General features: G+C 36.4%; 1 protein-coding gene across 1 annotated transcript in view; it reads right to left on the bottom strand.

The window, feature by feature from the left end:
* LOC140160214 (neurobeachin-like) overlaps window positions 1–19,458 on the bottom strand; it is a 411,951-nt gene that overhangs the window by 20,160 nt on the left and 372,333 nt on the right. The window contains 8 exon segments of the mRNA XM_072183491.1: window positions 337–504; window positions 765–917; window positions 1,613–1,732; window positions 4,378–4,518; window positions 6,343–6,455; window positions 7,687–7,802; window positions 11,977–12,079; window positions 12,521–12,638. Of these exon segments, the coding sequence (XP_072039592.1) occupies window positions 337–504; window positions 765–917; window positions 1,613–1,732; window positions 4,378–4,518; window positions 6,343–6,455; window positions 7,687–7,802; window positions 11,977–12,079; window positions 12,521–12,638 (1,032 nt within the window).

Genomic DNA, 19,458 nt, shown 5'->3' with positions numbered 1-19,458 from the left:
GCTTACATGGTGAAAACTATTCAATCCTGTGATGGTAAAAACTATCACACAGAGATTTTGATGGTAAAAATGATAAATGGCAATCTGCCTAGAATCTATATAATGAGTGATATAAAAGTCACCTACACACATTGTGGACCTTCCGAGTACTTTATCCATACTGCTACCTATAATCTGAGATTGAATCACAAATTGATTGAAATTTCTGTGATTCCTTTTATCCAGTGAAGGCACCAGATGAATCAACCTTATTTTTACGTGCCACAGGCCATAGGGTGTTGATCATCAGAAGCAAATTAGTGTTTTTAATTCAGTCTCTGATCATAGGCTACGTACCTCTTTCATGACAGGATCATCTATACTCTCCAGGTTGACACTGCCTTCATATGTGAGGTAGTAGAACACATTGGTTGCTCGCACTGCCTCAGGTCCTCTCTGCTTATACCCAAATATCAGATCAATCCATTGATGTAGCTGGCATGATACAAATTCAGACTCCAGGGCCTAGAAAACAAGTGCATTGAAAAAAGTTGTTTGGGAGTTAGAATATTTTCATATTATTTGGTTCAAGACATGAACTAGGCCTTGGTATTTTTTTAAATCCAATCACATCTTCAAAACTAACTACAATTCAACTTATATCATCATACTGTTCATTGTGACTAATTTTGTCACATAAAATACTTACTTCACCCCATCTATGCATTCCAAAATAGGTTTTAGAACTATTGGTGTTCATGACATCATTATTATTAAATTCTCACCATTCTGTTTATTCTGACAAAGTCTTCTGGATTCTTGGCCCACTGGGGTAGCATTACATCATCTACATCTGGACCTTCATCCAGCTTCCCTAATGTGTAGTTATTGGTGTTCATGAACATCTCTGGCATGTAGAAAAACTCTGGAATCAGTTCCTTTTGGAAAGCAAAGAAATACAAGGGGAAGGTTGCTTTAAACATCAAGTAATTACAACTTCTATTGTTTATCAAACATTATGTTTATATATACATGTAATTTCAGGTTTGCAGAGGTTGATGATCTTATGTATAATTGCTGGTCCTATTGTAGTAGTAATGCTATTAATGAATGAAGATGAGACTTAGGCACTCCTCCCATCAGTTGATTACCTGTGTCATCATCATGATAATATAATATCATATCAGTTTGAAACCCATGGGGTGTTCTCAGTACAAATGGCTTTGTTTGAAAATTGGTATATATATGGGGTTTTTTCATACCAATTTTTTTGTAGGTAAATCAACTATATTGTGTGAAAGTCAGGGCATCAAGGTCTTGTTTCCCTGTGTCTAATACCCCTACTTCTGAAGCAAAATTGGGAAGAAAATGAGTAAATAATTTCAAATTCTCCCAATGGGTGCGATCTCCCTGACAGGCAGATAAATATGAAAGGGCACATCAGTAATGTAACCAGAGGGCAGGGGGCTAACCAACCCCTTCGAAAAAAATTCCCAGCAGATTTGGGATGGAAAAAAGCCCCTCTTTGTTCTCTTTTCTCTCTAATCAGGATTTCTCAGTACACTGGTTTTTGCCACTTGGAATGCCTTGGAGACTGGCTACATGACTAGGCACCTTCATTGACACTGCTTACCTTGACATCTGCTGTGTCTCTCTGACAGTTCTTCCATGAGCTTGCTATAGATGAGAAGGATCTTGAGGCATGATCAAACTTGCCACCTTGCATATTCAAGAAGAAAGTTGTGTAGGGTTCCTGGAAAATGCAGAGTTAAATAAATAAGTCATACTGTTTATCTCAACTAACCCATTCTATTTCAATATTTGTACTCTTACAATAAAATGCTTTCACATTATATGTTTTATTTTTTAACATAAGAAACAATACAAGTCCTCACAAAATATACTCCCCTGTTTGTAGACAGGAAGTAATCACAGCATCACCTGTGAAAACGTTTTAGTCTTTGAGGGATATACATTTGTATAGTCAGCAAAATAGATTTCAATTTTGAGATCCTTAGAGCTTTTTACACCACAAAATGTAGATATTTTCTCTATTCAGATACAACTTTTATCTTTCACTTACAAGAAGTCAACCTTTGAACATCTTGGAACTGGTAATTTTTGGCTGTCGAACTTTGCCTACTTCTAATCCCTACATTTGCTGTTTTTGTCCCCCTGCATACTGTCTAGTCGGTATTTTACTTGCTTCCCCACATCAAGGTGGTGTACTTTGCTCTTTTTCTTTCATCTTGTATTAGTAAGCGTGCACAAGGCAGCTTTAACATGGCAGCTATTGCATACATACATTCTTCTTGCCATTCACACAGATGATTTGATCTCTAGCACTTTACCTATATAAGAGTGTCATATGCTGGCATGACATGTGGTAACATATGTCACAGGCACACTTATGCCTACAATTGTGTTATTATTTAAAACAAACAGGGCCCTAGGCTAACACAAACACAAGCATTCTTGTCTGGAATTGATCTTCAGATCAAAACAAATACATGGATATGATTGCAGCCTTTAACTTGACAATGACACTTAAAATATAATGAAATCAGCTGTTATACATGGGGGATGTGTTAGATACTTCACCAAAGGTCAAATCTATCTTTTGAATGTTTTGAATTATTAAAGTACAAAAATAGCCTTAAAAATATCTGTTAAGTGCACATTTGACTAAAGTTAAAGACAAAACAATTGTGACATGATCAAGGGGAATAAGTCACATGTCGACACAGGCCGAAAATGAGTTTTACATAGGATTCTAAAGAGGACATCTAGAGCTTTCAGAAACAGAAAACCCCATGTTGATACAACTTTTCTTTGCAAAGTTAGGTCAATTTATCGATCACCTGAAAACAATATAAAACAAAAGAATTTTAACACTTTCTTTGCCAATATCGTCAAATCAATATTAGCGACATCCGACTCACTTCCCTTGATCGTGTCACAATTGGTATAAAGTAATTGTATGCAAATTTGTTTTATTTGTAGACATTTTGCCAAATCAAATCTCTGTTAATGCTGGCATTGCGGGGGCCTCCATATTTCATAACATATTTTCTTTTTCTTAACAGAAAATACAAAAAGACATGAAAGTAAACATTTGCTGAGGTGAATACCTTGCTTTTTGCCAGAGTAAATTTAAGAAAGTCAGAAAACACAAATTGGTGAAGCTATAAACAGCTGAAGTGACAGTGCTAATATGTGATATGTTATCATGACCTTATGCCACTTAGGGCATTTTACCATTAGATAACACACAAATATTGCCTATGGATTCACTATAACACCGGGATTGTCACAAACCCTGATGTATGGGTTTTTTTTCCATTTTGGTTTTATTAGGGGTTTGCTAATTTTGTTTTTAGTCAAATTTGCATTGATTTAACCAATACGTGAATAATGCCAAATATCACTATCATTCTTGCTTTAAATGGTGATAAAGAACTTTTAATATAACTGCAATGGTAATTTTCTTAGTTTTCAAATATGTGACCGTACACCACGAATGAGCCGTAAATGTCCTCAATTGTATTCTGAGTTACAGTGTAAAATGGGCATGAAGGTCATATTCATAGGTACCTCAATTTGGTGCTACGTGTACCTCATTTAATGAGATACACGTAGCACCAAATTGAAATACCTATGAATATGACCTTCATGCCCATTTTACCCTGTAACTCAGAATACAATTGAGGACATTTACGGCTCATTCGTGGTGTACGGTCACATATATTAACATGAAAACTGGAACAACTTCCACGGTATTAAGAAAGCTCAAAATTATTTATTGCAAATTTGAAATGATTATTTTTGCAGTTTTATTTTTTAAACACCCATTTGAATTTTACTGGAAAATAAAATTTTTTGCAGTTTGTTATTTGCCGGGGTTATTTGAACACCTTTAAGACATTTTACTTGAAAATAAGTATTTTTGCCATTTTATTTTTTAGACTCTTTTAATTTCAAACTGTTCAGCTTCATTTTGCAGTAACTAGCTTATGGGTGTATTTTACATGTTATGTTTGTTTCACTCTCTCCTAATATCCTAACAAAACATTGCCATATCTGTTTTCAAACATTTGCAATGTTCATTTTGTTTTGGCAGGCTTTCAGAGATAAAATACTGCATAAACAAGAGAGTGATCATATGCCAGTGTTTATTTGTGTTGCCTTTGTTAGTCATATACTGTTAATGTACAGGTCGGTTTGGGTTAAATGTATGATACATGCCTTGTAGGGGCAGCTAATTTGATACATGATATGTTTACTCATTTTCATGCTGATGTTGTAAAACTGAAAATTTGATGTGATCTTCAGGCGATATACAGAGTGTCCCAATAAAATGGAAATTACAATGATATGCATATAAAGTATGCTACTTACTAGTCTCATAAGCCAGTTGAGGGTAAAACCAAGAGTGGAATAATGGGTGCCGTAATGGAAAGGAGGGATCTTCTCATCATCCCAATTCTCATACCGCTCTTGAAAGAACGCTCTTCTGCTTGGATTCAAGGCTCCGATTGGCTGCATGGAAATAAATCAACAATAAATGTGTACTTACTAAACGTGTTAATGCAATGAGCTATTCCATTTAAAGTCCAAACACCCCTGTGGAAGATTTCACTACCATCTCAATTCCACTGCAATAAGCTATTCCATTTAAAGTCCAAACACCCCTGTGGAAGATTTCACTACCATCTCAATTCCACTGCAATAAGCTATTCCATTTAAAGTCCAAACACCCCTGTGGAAGATTTCACTACCATCTCAATTCCACTGCAATAAGCTATTCCATTTAAAGTCCAAACACCCCTGTGGAAGATTTTACTACCATCTCAATTCCACTGCAATAAGCTATTCCATTTAAAGTCCAAACACCCCTATGGAAGATTTCACTACCATCTCAATTCCACTGCAATAAGCTATTCCATTTAAAGTCCAAACACCCCTGTGGAAGATTTCACTACCATCTCAATCCCACTGCAATAAGCTATTCCATTTAAAGTCCAAACACCCCTGTGGAAGATTTCACTACCATCTCAATCCCACTGCAATAAGCTATTCCATTTAAAGTCCAAACACCCCTGTGGAAGATTTCACTACCATCTCAATACCACTGCAATAAGCTATTCCATTTAAAGTCCAAACACCCCTGTGGAAGATTTCACTACCATCTCAATTCCACTGCAATAAGCTATTCCATTTAAAGTCCAAACACCCCTGTGGAAGATTTGACTATCATCTCAATTCCACTGCAATAAGCTATTCCATTTAAAGTCCAAACACCCCTGTGGAAGATTTCACTACCATCTCAATTCCACTGCAATAAGCTATTCCATTTAAAGTCCAAACACCCCTGTGGAAGATTTCACTACCATCTCAATTCCACTGCAATAAGCTATTCCATTTAAAGTCCAAACACCCCTGTGGAAGATTTCACTACCATCTCAATTCCACTGCAATAAGCTATTCCATTTAAAGTCCAAACACCCCTGTGGAAGATTTGACTATCATCTCAATTCCACTGCAATAAGCTATTCCATTTAAAGTCCAAACACCCCTGTGGAAGATTTGACTATCATCTCAATTCCACTGCAATAAGCTATACCACTTTTTCTGGATGAAACTGGTTGGAACTGGAATAATTGAAACTGTTGAATTTGGTTGGAATTCAAAAATCTTCCACAAAAGGTATGGAATTCAAATGGAATAACCCAATGATACTTGCATATGGCATTTACATCTAAAGGCACCTTTCTGTGAAATCAAGTCAATTTCAAATTCAAGAACAAAATCAGAGGCAATTTCTTGCCTCTGTAGGTACCCTGCATGCTGGTATTAAAGGTAAACACACTCCCTGTGCATGAGGTGTGGCATACTCCCACAGCATATACCAAGTTGTCGTCCGGCCCAAACATTTCTAAAGAGGAAATTATAGTCTCCTAGTCTTTGAACTCATTCATGTAACTTTACTGGACCTTTAACAAAATATTTAGTTGCTTTTTGTTTTCTCAATATCAAAGCTCATTGCAAAAGGGTTCAGCCCAACTCAAAATGTGCTGGGAACCAATTTTGTGTGTGTGTCTGTGTTTTGTTTTATGTCAACCCACTGGAAGCTCTGTAAATCCTGGTCTGAAGCCACATGAGCTGGAAGGACATTCCAAATGCTTCCAGAATATGAGAGAAATGATATTCTATAGGAAACCAAGTTGAATCTTTTGAGTTTTGAACCCTTATGTACATTTAAAGCTAAATGTGAAGAGCAACTTTAAGCTGTACATAAAGGGTTTAAAAACCACTTAAGAACCTATTGAATTACTGATTTGAATAAAGTACAACGAATCCTACCTTTGAAAGATCTCTGAAGTTGCTTGGAAGGGTGAGGTCAAGCTCTGGTGACTCATAGTTGGTTATCACCCAGGGAAACACAGGGTACTGGTTCAAATCATTATATGTACGACCTAAAATAAAATGCAAGAAATAATATGTCACAAAATATGATAGAGTACAGGAAGTTAAACACACACAAATGTTTTAATATCATCTTTAGATTGATTGATATGATATTTCACATGAAAACCATGCATTGGTAATCATTATGAAATCCATGCTTTGGTCTTTACAAATAGCAAATATCTCTTGGAAAAGTCCAAGAGATATTTACTATATTCTTATTGATATGTCCTCCTCCAGGAGGTGTTTTTGATTTTATTTATAATCAACTTTTTCTGTAAATGGCTACTTGATGCTCACTTCCTATTGCATTGGTCCCTTAAATACTATGGCCTCAGAAATGCAATATTACCTGCAATTCTGCGAACCAACCTACGTACCCAAGAACCAACCACCCCAGGTTTTTCCTGAGTGGTACATAGTAAATCCACCATTTCCATGGTAAAAGGGGCCTACATCCAGGCTTCTATAAGGTATTGGTTACATCTATAATATATAGATGTAACTCACTTACCAAAGCAGGTTACATACTCAAATAATCCTAAGGTCCTCATGGTGCCCTGTGTGTTTCAAAATTAAGTCTAGTTTGTTCAATGAAAGATAGTAAAACAATACATATGAATACCTGAGTGGAAGAAGGGCCCAACTCCATTTTTTTACAAAAATGAGTTAGACCCGCATTTTATTGCCAGCAGACTGTTCTTCCTTGTGTGTGAAAGATGAGCCAAAATCCACTCTCTAAGTAGTCTTTCAAGTACACTTAATCATTGTTTTCGTGGAAGAAAGGCCCAACTCCATGGAGTTGGGCCCTTCTTCCACAAATATTGGGTTAAAGAGGAATTTTGTTCTTCCATGAAATCTGCTTTTCACTACAATAAACTTTCTTGCTAACATATTACATGCTTCTACATGTGCAATCAATAGATAATTACCAAATTTCTGTAGCTATTTTTAACACATCTGCTTACGGAACTGGCACTTGCAGTATATTAGTGGAAGAAGGGCCCAACTCCAGGTCATATTAAGACCTGTACCGTTGCCATGGAAACATCATATATAATTTTGATTGTATGTAATATTGTATGTTCAATTGTTCATTTATTAAAGGTCCTCTGAAGATGAAAACACTCTGCCTATAAAACTTTTCCAAATATTAAGTTTTTTCTTAATATCTCAAAAACAGTTTTGATGGAGTTGGGCCCTTCTTCCACTCAGGTATTCATATGTTTGTCCACTCACCAGCAACGGTATTTAGATACATGAGGTACTCAAAATTTGAGATTTCTCTTCTCTGCCATGCTTGCGTCATGTTGGATGCTTTGAAGAGCTGCTTTGCATTGGCTAGTGACACACGCCTGCAACAGGTATACAAAAAGACAACAGAGGATATCCATGATACAGTTACAATCTTCAGTGACTCCGGAACCGGGTGGGGGGGGGGAGGACCATTGCCCCCAACAATTTGGGCCAGGCCTTCCCCAATATCCAACATCTTCCAGGGCCTCTGATCTTGGTGTTACTTTATATTAGTGCAATTCTACACAAATTGGTACTATCTGTGTAATATCTGTATGTAATTTGGGTGATTATTTTTAGAATGTCAGAATGTTGCAAGTATTAAATATAAATGCATTACCATTTTGTACTTTGATCAGTGTTTGGCAGTGGTGGATTCTGCATGCTTTTGACATGCTAACTTACATTGAGCTGTTGAAAATTATTTCTTGAAGAAATTGATTGTATCCAAAAATGAAGGGCACAGCAAAACATATTTGACCCTATTGAACCTCGTACTAGACTATCAAGCCTTTCCACCTTATCAACACAAGCTCAAAATACTGAATTATCATGGTTTATAGTAGCCCCTAAATTTATTTTCTCAGGGCGGTGTGGTTGTAGAGGCAGCTGCTGAAGCCTGCTTCATATTTAGCCTAAATTTAAAGACAAGCATTGCAATTCATTGGTCGCAACGCATAGTGACGTACGTGAAGGACAAAGTATCTTTCCGCAACGTGTTTGAAGAATTGTTTTCTGGGTATTAACGAACCCAGGAGGGAATAAGTAACATCATCTAAAAGCTTTTCTTAAATACCGATTTATGGAGAAAGTGCTTTTATTTTAATAGCTGCAAACACATAGAGTCTCTTAAAAGTCATATATATTGCTCGGATAACATCATATCATTGGCAAGCTAATTATGAGGACAATGAAAATGACTCTTTTTTGAGAAAATAAGACGTTTTAAAATTGATATTCCGCAAAAAACAACTTAAGTGATGAGTTCCCTCGAACGAGACAGATTTGACCTAGAAAAAAGTTGACGTCATGAAATGAGATGTGCCTGCTTTGAGAGAAGGGGCTATTCTCAATGCACAGAACGTATACTGTTGTTGTTCACAGAATAAAACTCTGAATTAAGTATTACAAATTTAATGGTTTTTAAACATATGGATAAAATCAGCCGCTCCTTTTTTTTTATATATATTAGTAAATTGTGATATTAAATTCATATGTATATCAATATCATGAGAAATATTTGAACTAAAAAATAAAAAAATATTTTGAGCTTCGAATTTCAGCGTGATCAATCTGAGAGTAACATATAAACCGTGTTAAGTCCACAAACTCGTGTATCTGATTTCCCTGTGCGATATTGCAATGCTATAGGTATTATAGTTTCAGTTGGATGAAATATTACAAAGCAAATGCATAGTAACAATACTGTGTCAGGCTTTGTTTCCCAAATGAGAACAATAGTCTGCATATTGTTATGCAGCATTGTCATGGTAAATAATAGTACAACTCACTGTTGCTAATATCAAACTTGTCAAAGTGATTGTGATTGTATCACACAAGTAAATGAGAGCATGATATAGTGTCCGCTTCATTTACTTACGTCATCAGCCCGCTGCCTTGAAAATTAATTTTGCTTCAAACAGTGGAAGAACACGTACAAGCCCGAACTTTACCGACACAATTTCTCTTTTTTTCAGGAGAAATATGCATAAAAAATTGCAACAAGTGTCAACTTGTAATGTAATAATTATTCTAATGGAGATAAACTTGTTTTTGCAATAGATCTGCCCTTTAAAGAGATAATTTTAATAGCTGCAAACACACCGTACCGAGTCTTGGAAAGAGATATTTTAATAGTTACAACCCACACGTGCAAACACTTTTACTATTCATCACATTGACTTGGGGATATATGTGACCAGATCTGGTCCATCAGGCTAAGTCGGCAATGATGAAACCGAAATATACTAAAAAGTGAAGAGAAAATACAATAAAAAACTTAACGGAGGTCTAATGAGCGTGAACCTGGTTTGGATGCAGAGGGAGTGTGCCTGTAACAGACACAGCCACCAGAAAAGGACCAGCTCAGATCGCGCCAAATAAGTTTGCAGTCCAGAAATTTCATTTTTCTCAGCCTTGCAAAAAATAGGCAGAGGTGGGAATCGAACCCGGGACCTCGGTGTTGTAAAACCTACTGCGTTACCACTGAGCCAACTGACAATCAGCTATGAGAAGTTTGATAGTAATCCTTGATATTGCTGAATAGAATAAATCAATACTGATAGGTCTATTTATCTAATATACGATGTTATTCAAATTGGCCTATAAACTAGGAATATAATGTGAAATGACTATCAATCGATCAATCAATCAAGTTGTCAAGTTATCAACAATCAATAATAAACCGGCGTAGGCCTATCATGGAATATTACTAACTAGGCCTACCAACTAATATACCAAATAAATAAAATAAATAAATAAGTCAGTAAATAAATAAATAGGCATAGGCTAAATAAATAAATAAATACATAATGCAGAATGCAGTTAGTATTTTAGTTGCAAAATTCCAAACATTCTATTCACACATTCTATTATAATTTTCTGCTATACACGCAAAGGACCTGTGCCTTTAATATGTCTGCGCCTAATCAATAATGAGTCTTTCACCATGCTCACACACCATGTTAAACTATTGTATCCCTGCAAGTATTATACTGACCAAGTCCTAACACCTCAATGAAATGGATGCTATAACGCACCCAATCAAGCGAACATATCAAGGTCATATCAGGGCGTTATACAAAGAATGGTCAAAGGTCAACGTTTCCAAAGAAGTATAGTAATAGATGTAGACACAAGCTTTCGTGCGGGAAACATAAACACATAGTCGTCAGTCGTGTGGTTTTATGAGATTTGATACGGCGCTGAAGTCTATTGGCTGTCCCAAAATCAGTACCAGACCCGGTTTCCAGACGGCAATGTGTGTGTTGTTACAAGGAATGCAAACTCATTTTATCAATGAGTGAACCACATAGAGGAATACGACATCTATCGTGAGCCAATCTGCATTCTGTTGCCTGCAAAAGCCGACGATCAGGTAAAAATTCTAAAAGCAGCGTGACTAGATATTTGCGTTAATTTCATGATACGTGTAAAACGCATTGAAAACGCCAAATTGCAGTCATAAAATATATAATATTAGTAAATCACCCAATCGAATGTTAACGTAGGTATGTGGAAAAGAACTGCAATAACAATAACAAACTATGTGCCCAAAGAGTTGTCTTTGGCATGTCGCTTTTGAAATATGACCAAAATATCAAATTTTGGAAAAACGCCCAAAATTTAAAACAAACACGAACCTTCCAAAATAAATATATATTAGCACTCGGCGGCCCAGTCACTAACTGCCGCTGTGATTTGAGGTAACTCATTGCTTCCCCTCTCCAGATACCGGAACTTCAAGGTCGCTCATACCCCAGCCCTTAAGAAAATGGACATATAAAACGTTCAAATATTTGCCACCAATTATTCAAGAGACCTGGGGATTCAACGCCAGTAATTGTATGTACTGAGCAAGTTAGTAATGGTAGAAACTCAATTAAAAAAATTTCTGACTTTGGCCTGAGTGGATCAGATTAGGTCACATATAGGAGCATACACAGCTTATTTCTGCCTTCTGGCTAATTTACTAACTTAACCAACATTTGTACATAATGAGGCTCTGTCCAGGACCTACTGCTGGGGCATCTTTTTGTATATTTCTTTCTCTTCTTTTATTTTAATCTGTCATTATCTGTTGGTTCTGTGGCTTTCTAAATCAACTTGTCGATGGTACTACAGAAAACACTAGACAAAAGGGTCCACCTGGAGTACCTGACTGCTGCCCTCTAGTGTTCAATAATCAGCAATCATTCTCTCTCTCTCTCTCTGATTGGTTGAAAGTTTGTTGTATGATTGAGACATGTCCTTTAAAGGGTCTTTTCTAAATTATGAGGTAAAGTACTTTCCCTGCAAATTAGAATTGAACATGTACATAGTTCACTTCTTAACACTTTCTAAAATTACTTCTAAGCATAAATTCAAACTTCTGGTAATCATATGCATTATCCAATCAGGAGACAACTTTAGAATTTTCTTAATAATTGGTTTCATGGTTTGGGTGACTAGGAGCTGGGGTAGATTTTGTTTCGGGGAATTCCCCCTAGCACAGTTGATATGAGTTTCACTTACCTTGAAGGTGGTATACCATACTTGAGGCCAACACCAACTCTGGGGAGTGTATGAACTACTTTCTTTACAGTTGCCTTGTTGGGCAGGTTGAACATCACAGATGCTGAAAGAAAGACAGTCCCAGGATTTACATATGTGAATCTTGAAATAACATAAAAAATGCTACTAATGGCACACAGTAACAACCAATATCACACTAATTTCTTGAGGAGTATGGGGAATATGTACTTTATAGGGGGTAAGAAACTGATTTTGATATTCTGTTGCGTTTACCTGAAGGGATGAAAGTAAATTGGTTCAAAACAATTATTGATGGCTTCTGTTTTTTATTCTAATAAGCCTGTGTCCTTCAATCATTTAAAAATAGCATAGATCCTGAGCGAAAATATATAAAGACACGATTTTTCTGAGACAAATGTGTACTGCAAAATGAATGCATATGGCAGCTCACTGGCAGCTCTGACTGAGACACACCTTACCAATCTAAAATATAGGCTTATTCTTTGGACAAGGAAAATCTTCTTACAGCAACTTTGAAACTTACTTCTGTTGGCTAAGAAGATCTCCAACGCGGTGTTTTGCAGCAGATACCGCCTTGAGAAGACCGCTCTGATATCGTTGAAGTGCCATCTTCCATGTAACCCTTCTGTATAGCACAGAACCTGTTATAAACACACACAAAACATAAATGCACAATTAAATTATGCATGTTTACATTATTAACACCAAAAATGAACTTGCACTTTTGACTTTGACATCCAGCAGTGCACCATTGGGCTTTTGTGCTGGAAACTCATGGGTGTAAAAATAGTGATGTTTGAACCTGAAGTCATATAGTGGTTATCATGAGTCATATATAATGGCCAGGGGTAAATAAATTGTTACAATAAGTGACCTAACAAACCAGCAGTGTTATACCATGTATAGACAGGAGACAAGACAAAACGTGATCATGAATACTGTTTTACAATAATTAGATATTGCAATGAGTATGCACACAAGTGAAATGAAAATGATATTGAATAGGCAAGCATATGCACCCCAACACACACTGGGACACAGACATGTGAACATATGCATATGAATACGCACACTTAAACAGATTTACAAACATACAGAACATGTAGAAACAGACAGACACAGACCATCAGATTCACAGACAGACAGTCAGACAGACAGAAACACACCCAAACAGAGTAAAATCTAAGCATACAGAAAATGTCCTCATTCATCTCTCTCATTCAAATATTTCTAAAATATACTCCATCTCCTCATAGTTTTAAGAATGAATGTCATTATATTATTATAATGTAGCGGTTCCCAAACTGTGGGTAATGACCATTTTGGGGGGTCGCATCCTCTTCCAAGAGGGGTCACAGGACTTATTGGTCATGCAACCCCATTTTGATCCATTTTAGTATTAAAATTGCACATTTTTGAGCACTTTGTACACATTTATCCTGGTTGGGAGGCAGTTAGCTGGACGCTTAGAAATTGTGCCTCCATTGGAAATTTAGCTTGATACACCACTAATAAGTTTTAGTAAGTAACAGCATTTGTATTCTGCTGTGGGTCATATCATATTTTTCTTATGAAATTTGGGAAGCCCTGTTATGTTATAATAAGAGAAGAGAGAGCTTGGCTTCAGTAACATTTTGTGAGGAATGATGCTCTCCTCATCTTACAGAATTTTTGTTTGATCTGCATTTGTTTTATGAACCAAATTGTATTTTTGCTGCATCATGTTAGACTTATTGATCAACACTCAAATCTTGCTTTACAAATTCTTACAAAAAATAGTACAAGAAATGCAGAAATCATCTGCAAATCATGAAAAATCATGTAATCCGGCAGATCAAAGCAAAGTTAGACAGAAATGTATTTACCGAAAGCAATGAGATCGGATAAGAAAATGAGAAAACAAACTCAAAACAGGCCTAAACATATTGTGCACCTGGTGCGATATGGTCGCACTCAGAGCACATGTCATCCATGTAATCGGGTTTATTTAGTTGTTTGCACAGTGTAATCGCATCCCCTGTCCCTCATGGCTTTGGCGCCGACCGCACGCGGTGCGTCTGGCGTTGGGTTACCTAAGCCCAGCATCCTGCGCTCCGGTAGAGCCAATACCACACCAGCAAGGGCCTCTAATTGAATGCTTTTTGGACGTCACATCTGATTGGGGAAGATCTAATTTTGAGAGACACTGATAGGTATATGATATCGGACAGTTTGTAAGCATTGCCGTGACGCAACATCAAAGAAGATACCGGCATAGTGCGCTGTGGGGGTAAACGCGGGGTCTGCTATTACGCAGTCAGCGGTAAGACAAGATACATACATGTTCTGGTCCAGGTGACTCTACTCAATGGTGTGTGGATATCTGTAACATTCTATCCGGACAGAGGTGACCGGTAAATGACCAGGGGGTCAGAGGGTAGTGTGATACAAGTAGCGCGACATATGTCAAACAAATGTACTAAGTTGAAAATGATTGAAATATCAATCCCATTATTAAAATACTAATCAATTGGGACTATTTTTTATATGATATGACTTTGACAATTAGTATTAAATGCATGGGACATATAACTCACAATAGATTAGACTGTTACATGGTTGAATTGCTTATTTATCCACCAATTGATTTCATTTGGACAAACTGTTATTCTTATATGATAACATACACGTATAGATGTATAGTACAGTCCTTGAGAATCATACAAATGACGAATGTCATCAATAACAACAAGTCATATGTCTAGGTAACAGGTACCATTTATTATGCAAATGTCCACCACGACCACCCCACCATGTCTGCCTTATCTCGCTACAATATTTCTACCATATAGAATACTAATTAATTAAATTTATTAAGAATGCGGCTTTGAATGCTGTGAGTAGAAAGGCAAATGCGCGGTGGCATATATTTCTTAAGTGCATATTTGATTGCATAGGAAGTACGTTTATTAGTGTACCATTTCAGTGTAGGCTACACAAATGGACATGCTAATTGGATACAAATCATCTACAATTTAGCCCATGCCTTTTATGTTTTCCGCAGCACCGTTACATCTCCTTTCCTTGTTTTTCTCTTTAGTTTAGATGCATGGAGAGTTGACCTCAAAACTATAATGTTTTACAAATGTAATTTACTCAGAGAAAATGACTTGTCTGGGAAAGTCAGTCATTTGTTCTTTGTATCCTTGCCCAATTTACAGGCTACCAAAAGCAGGTCTTCACACAACCTTTCACAATAAATAGGGAATTTTAAAAGAAACTTATAATTATGATGAAAGAAAAAAAATATGACAAATGATCAGTGTTTTGTTTGTGGAGGGGTTATGCCAGAAGTCCCTGTGATTTGAACTTCTGTTACATAATAACAAATTATATCTAGCGTTGCATACGGATTCATGCTAAATGTATGCAAAACAAAAACTCTACGATTGCGCTTTGGAAATACCCTGCGACCTGCCAGACATAGAGTGAGTGTAGCAATGTTGTCTTGCGCACTACATGGAATGATGGGCCATCTCTAATGATAAGGGCAACATTGTAAATTCAGTTACTATCGTTTTGTTTTAATTATTCAATTTATTATTGATTTCATTGCTGATCTTTTTCATTCTTATTTTATCCTTCCAGAGTTTCTTAAAACATGATACATTCATATATAAATAATAAATAATATCAGTAGAGATAGGGTTAGACAAGGTTCATACATATGCAAAGAAAACCAATCCAGGTTAGCACAATATCCTGCAGACATATTACAACATTACCAATAATCAGCAAAATTGATATCTCCAAAGCTCAGATTTACTTCCCTGATAATAGCAAAACCATAAACGCTGATAAACTATTTCTATGAAAATTACTCTCATTCCCACATCATATCAAGAGCAGAGTTCAAACACCATATATGTTTGCAATTGTAATAAACGAATCCATTAAATTTAGGTATCATTTATAATCCACATCCCCAAAGGCAAAGTTCGGCTCTCATCCATAAATCCAGTATGTTTATGGTACAGAATCAAGTCAACGTGCATAACAAGCGCGCTAAATAAGCACACACCACTTACAGTCGTGCAGTTAAGTTGTGAACGTCAGGAGTGATCAGTATCCATTGAATCAAATCCCTAGAGGGAAAGATCAAAGGAGTCACTTCTGGGTCATCATAGATGAGTAAGAGATGAAGATACAGAGAAAACATAGGAGCAGGGAGAGCATCATGATGATGTTGATGCCTTAGTGGGCCATAAGGTTTCTCTATTGTAGACATATTGTGCTCATCACTTGCTCTGCCCTTCATTCAAAGCACACTTGTGGACATCCTCCATTTTTAAAATGGTTTTCTGATGAGGGAGTAACCTTAAAATCCATCTCTTTGGTGATGAGGGGAGGAAGGGGAGGAGGAGGAGGCAGAAGAGATAGAGGTGGAAGAGAAGGATGATGATGATGATGATGATGATGATGATGATGATGATGATGATGAGCAGGAGGAGGAGGAGGAGGAAGATGAGGAGGAGGTGGAAGACACCATTAGCTACCAACTTATAAAGAGGATAAAGCTTCTTCTATTTTCTTCAAGATAACAACCACCCAAAATAAATTGCACCACTCCTCGCTTTATTCATATAATTCCATTTTTTCTACACAAAATAAAACCTCAGTCAAGAATTGTTAACGTCACATGAAATAAATAGATTTTGACATTCTAGTGAACTGATGAAAAAAGATTGAAAGATAGAGAATAATGAGAAAGAGAGTGAGAGATGGAGAGAGAAAGAGAGACACAAGCTGAAAGAAACTTGTTTTAAAAAGGAATCTTAGAGAGAGATGTCAGTGCTACGACTGAGGCAATAGTATAGGATGTATTGAACCACTTGAAGGGTTCATACAAAATTCATGTTGACTGTTAAGTCAGGTGGGTGCTTATATCAAGCTTTTAACTCATTGGGTACCTGTGGGCTCCTACAAGGTGGCCAATTTGAATCACGGTCATTGTCATACCAACACAGGAAATCACCAAACTCAATGCACGCTTGCTGCTTGTTTGCTGCAAAGTAGTTTTTCTTAAATTGTCCTGATTTGAACTGTTGGTTGAAAATATCTGCAACAAGATGGTCATCTTAAACTAAACTTGTTCAATAGCATCTCCAACTTCAGGATTTATGATGTATTTTTTGGTAAATCATTTAAGTTTTTTAGATCAGTATGGAAAACTGGTGTTGATGACCACAGCTCTGTTGTTTTGCAACGAATTTCCAAAATGTGAAAAAGAAAATTCTGTTACATGCAAAAAGTATAATTAAACCGCCTAAAAATGGACTCTGATGGCTATAGTATTTTGAGCATTTTAAAATAAAAAAGTGGTACCATTGATACATGTACTTGCTAATATGGACCTTAAAGGGTACCTTTTTAAATATTTACCCTAAAAAGAGGATGTTTTTGTCAGTTGGACCAGATGCACCCCTGCATCTGGCTATGGACTTTGATGACCATAACTCAAGATAATAACAAATGCTTTTATCTCTCATCTATGATATGCCAGGATTTTGATTTTGAAGCAGGAATACTAGTATATCTCAGTCAGAGTTGGTAGACTTTTGCTGGGACTTTTGCTTTGTGACTGCAGAAACTAAATACCATTGGTTATGGCATGGATAGTCAGTGTGCATTGGCATATTATATGATACATGAACTCTAGCATCAGGGTTCACAGCTCTAACCCAATTTGGTTCTCTAGGCAGGTGGGGAGTCAATTCTCAGCAAAAGAACCCTCCTCAAACAAGCAAATTCAATTGCTTAATATCTCTCCTATTGTATCCTATGCAGCCATCACTAGGATCCACAACATGCTCATCTATCAAGGCACATTTCTTAAACCCCAATACAGTTACACATTCATTGAATGACCTTTGAAAATTTGGGTACTAAAACTCATACTATGCAGCTTGAGGTCAAATTTTGCACTATGATTGTTTAATTGAGGTAATTGAACTATACCACTGGGATGAGGCCATTGTGATCCTAGACAACATCTTGGGTCAGATTTGCCCATAAAATTGGTAAAACTTTCACACTTGACACTTTTAACAATAAAAGTTGTTTCTATTTTTGATTTCAAGAACCTAATTATCATTTCAGCATTATGGATTTCACACTGAGTTACTCCAATCAAGTGACATAATGGTGGTAAACTTGCCACACTTGTAACAAAATTTTCTTGTCGTTGAAAAATATATTGAGCGTAACCATTGTGGTTATCTCTATAACGCTAAGATAATGTGACATTTGGTGCAGTCATAATGAAATAGATCCATCATGTCCATCTCTACAACATACTCACTCACTACACTGATTAGAGATACTTAGGTTGTTTTGATACCAGCTCAAGTGAATTGTCCAATATGTGGAATTGTTGTTTCTTCATTTATGATATTTTTAATACATGATTGATGCGTAGAATTTATGAAATCTTGATGATAATAATTTTGTTATCCGCATCAATTACTAATAACGTCATAAATTACTATGACAAATTCAAGATTCATACAACAGAATACGGGCCGGGTACTAATATACTTGCTGAAGAGACTTGTTGTTGAGACAAAATACATTATTACCAACTTGGGTAAAACAAGTATCCATTAGCCTATCTCCATTCTTTAAAGGCACATTAAGTCATTTTGAGCCTACGACATCATTGCATTATTTTCAATAAAAATAGACATCCCTCAGACTTGTACGAGTTCCTTCTGGAACACATTTCGATTCCTGCCTTAAATAAACTCATATAACCTCTTAACTGAGTACAAGACAAGATTAAGCTAACAAAATGAAGCAACATATATTTTGAATTCACAGAAATTAATATCATGCTTGGTTTCTAGCTGTCAAACTGATAATATCCTCAGTATGGATGCCCTCACCTATAGGCTTCAGGGAATGTAGTAATGACATTATGTGACATGAAAACCATCCTAGTGTTCTCTCTATCACATATCTGATTCTGACAAAAATCGCCAGGTGGGATTGGTCCAATGATATCTGCATGTATCCAACATCATTGCTGGTGTTGGATGTTTGGTTGGTTGCTTGACTGTTTGCTTGATTCACTTTAAAGTATATTTAGTTTACAAGTTGGCAAAAATTTTAAGGGTAAAGGGTAATTGAGCCTTAAAATGTTTGGTTAGTATTGTTCCGTTTTGTGAATAAAAAGCTAGAGCTTCCACTTATTTCCTGTTCCCACCTTACTCCATATATTACCCCTATCAAAAAAAAGAGAAGAGAAATTGTAGAAAAAAGAAACACCTGTGTGCATGTGTGATCTCAATAATCTCATATTTGACCATTTCAGATTTTAAAAATCAAATTTAGGCCTGCTTCACATTATTATGTTCCAATTTAAACCACATTTGACCACTTACACATTTTATTTCTTAGCTCACCAAGAAATTTGCCCCCCCC

The sequence above is a fragment of the Amphiura filiformis genome, chromosome 9, assembly GCF_039555335.1.
Source record: "Amphiura filiformis chromosome 9, Afil_fr2py, whole genome shotgun sequence".
Taxonomy (NCBI): domain Eukaryota; kingdom Metazoa; phylum Echinodermata; class Ophiuroidea; order Amphilepidida; family Amphiuridae; genus Amphiura; species Amphiura filiformis.
This window is presented reverse-complemented; position numbering and strand designations above follow the sequence as displayed.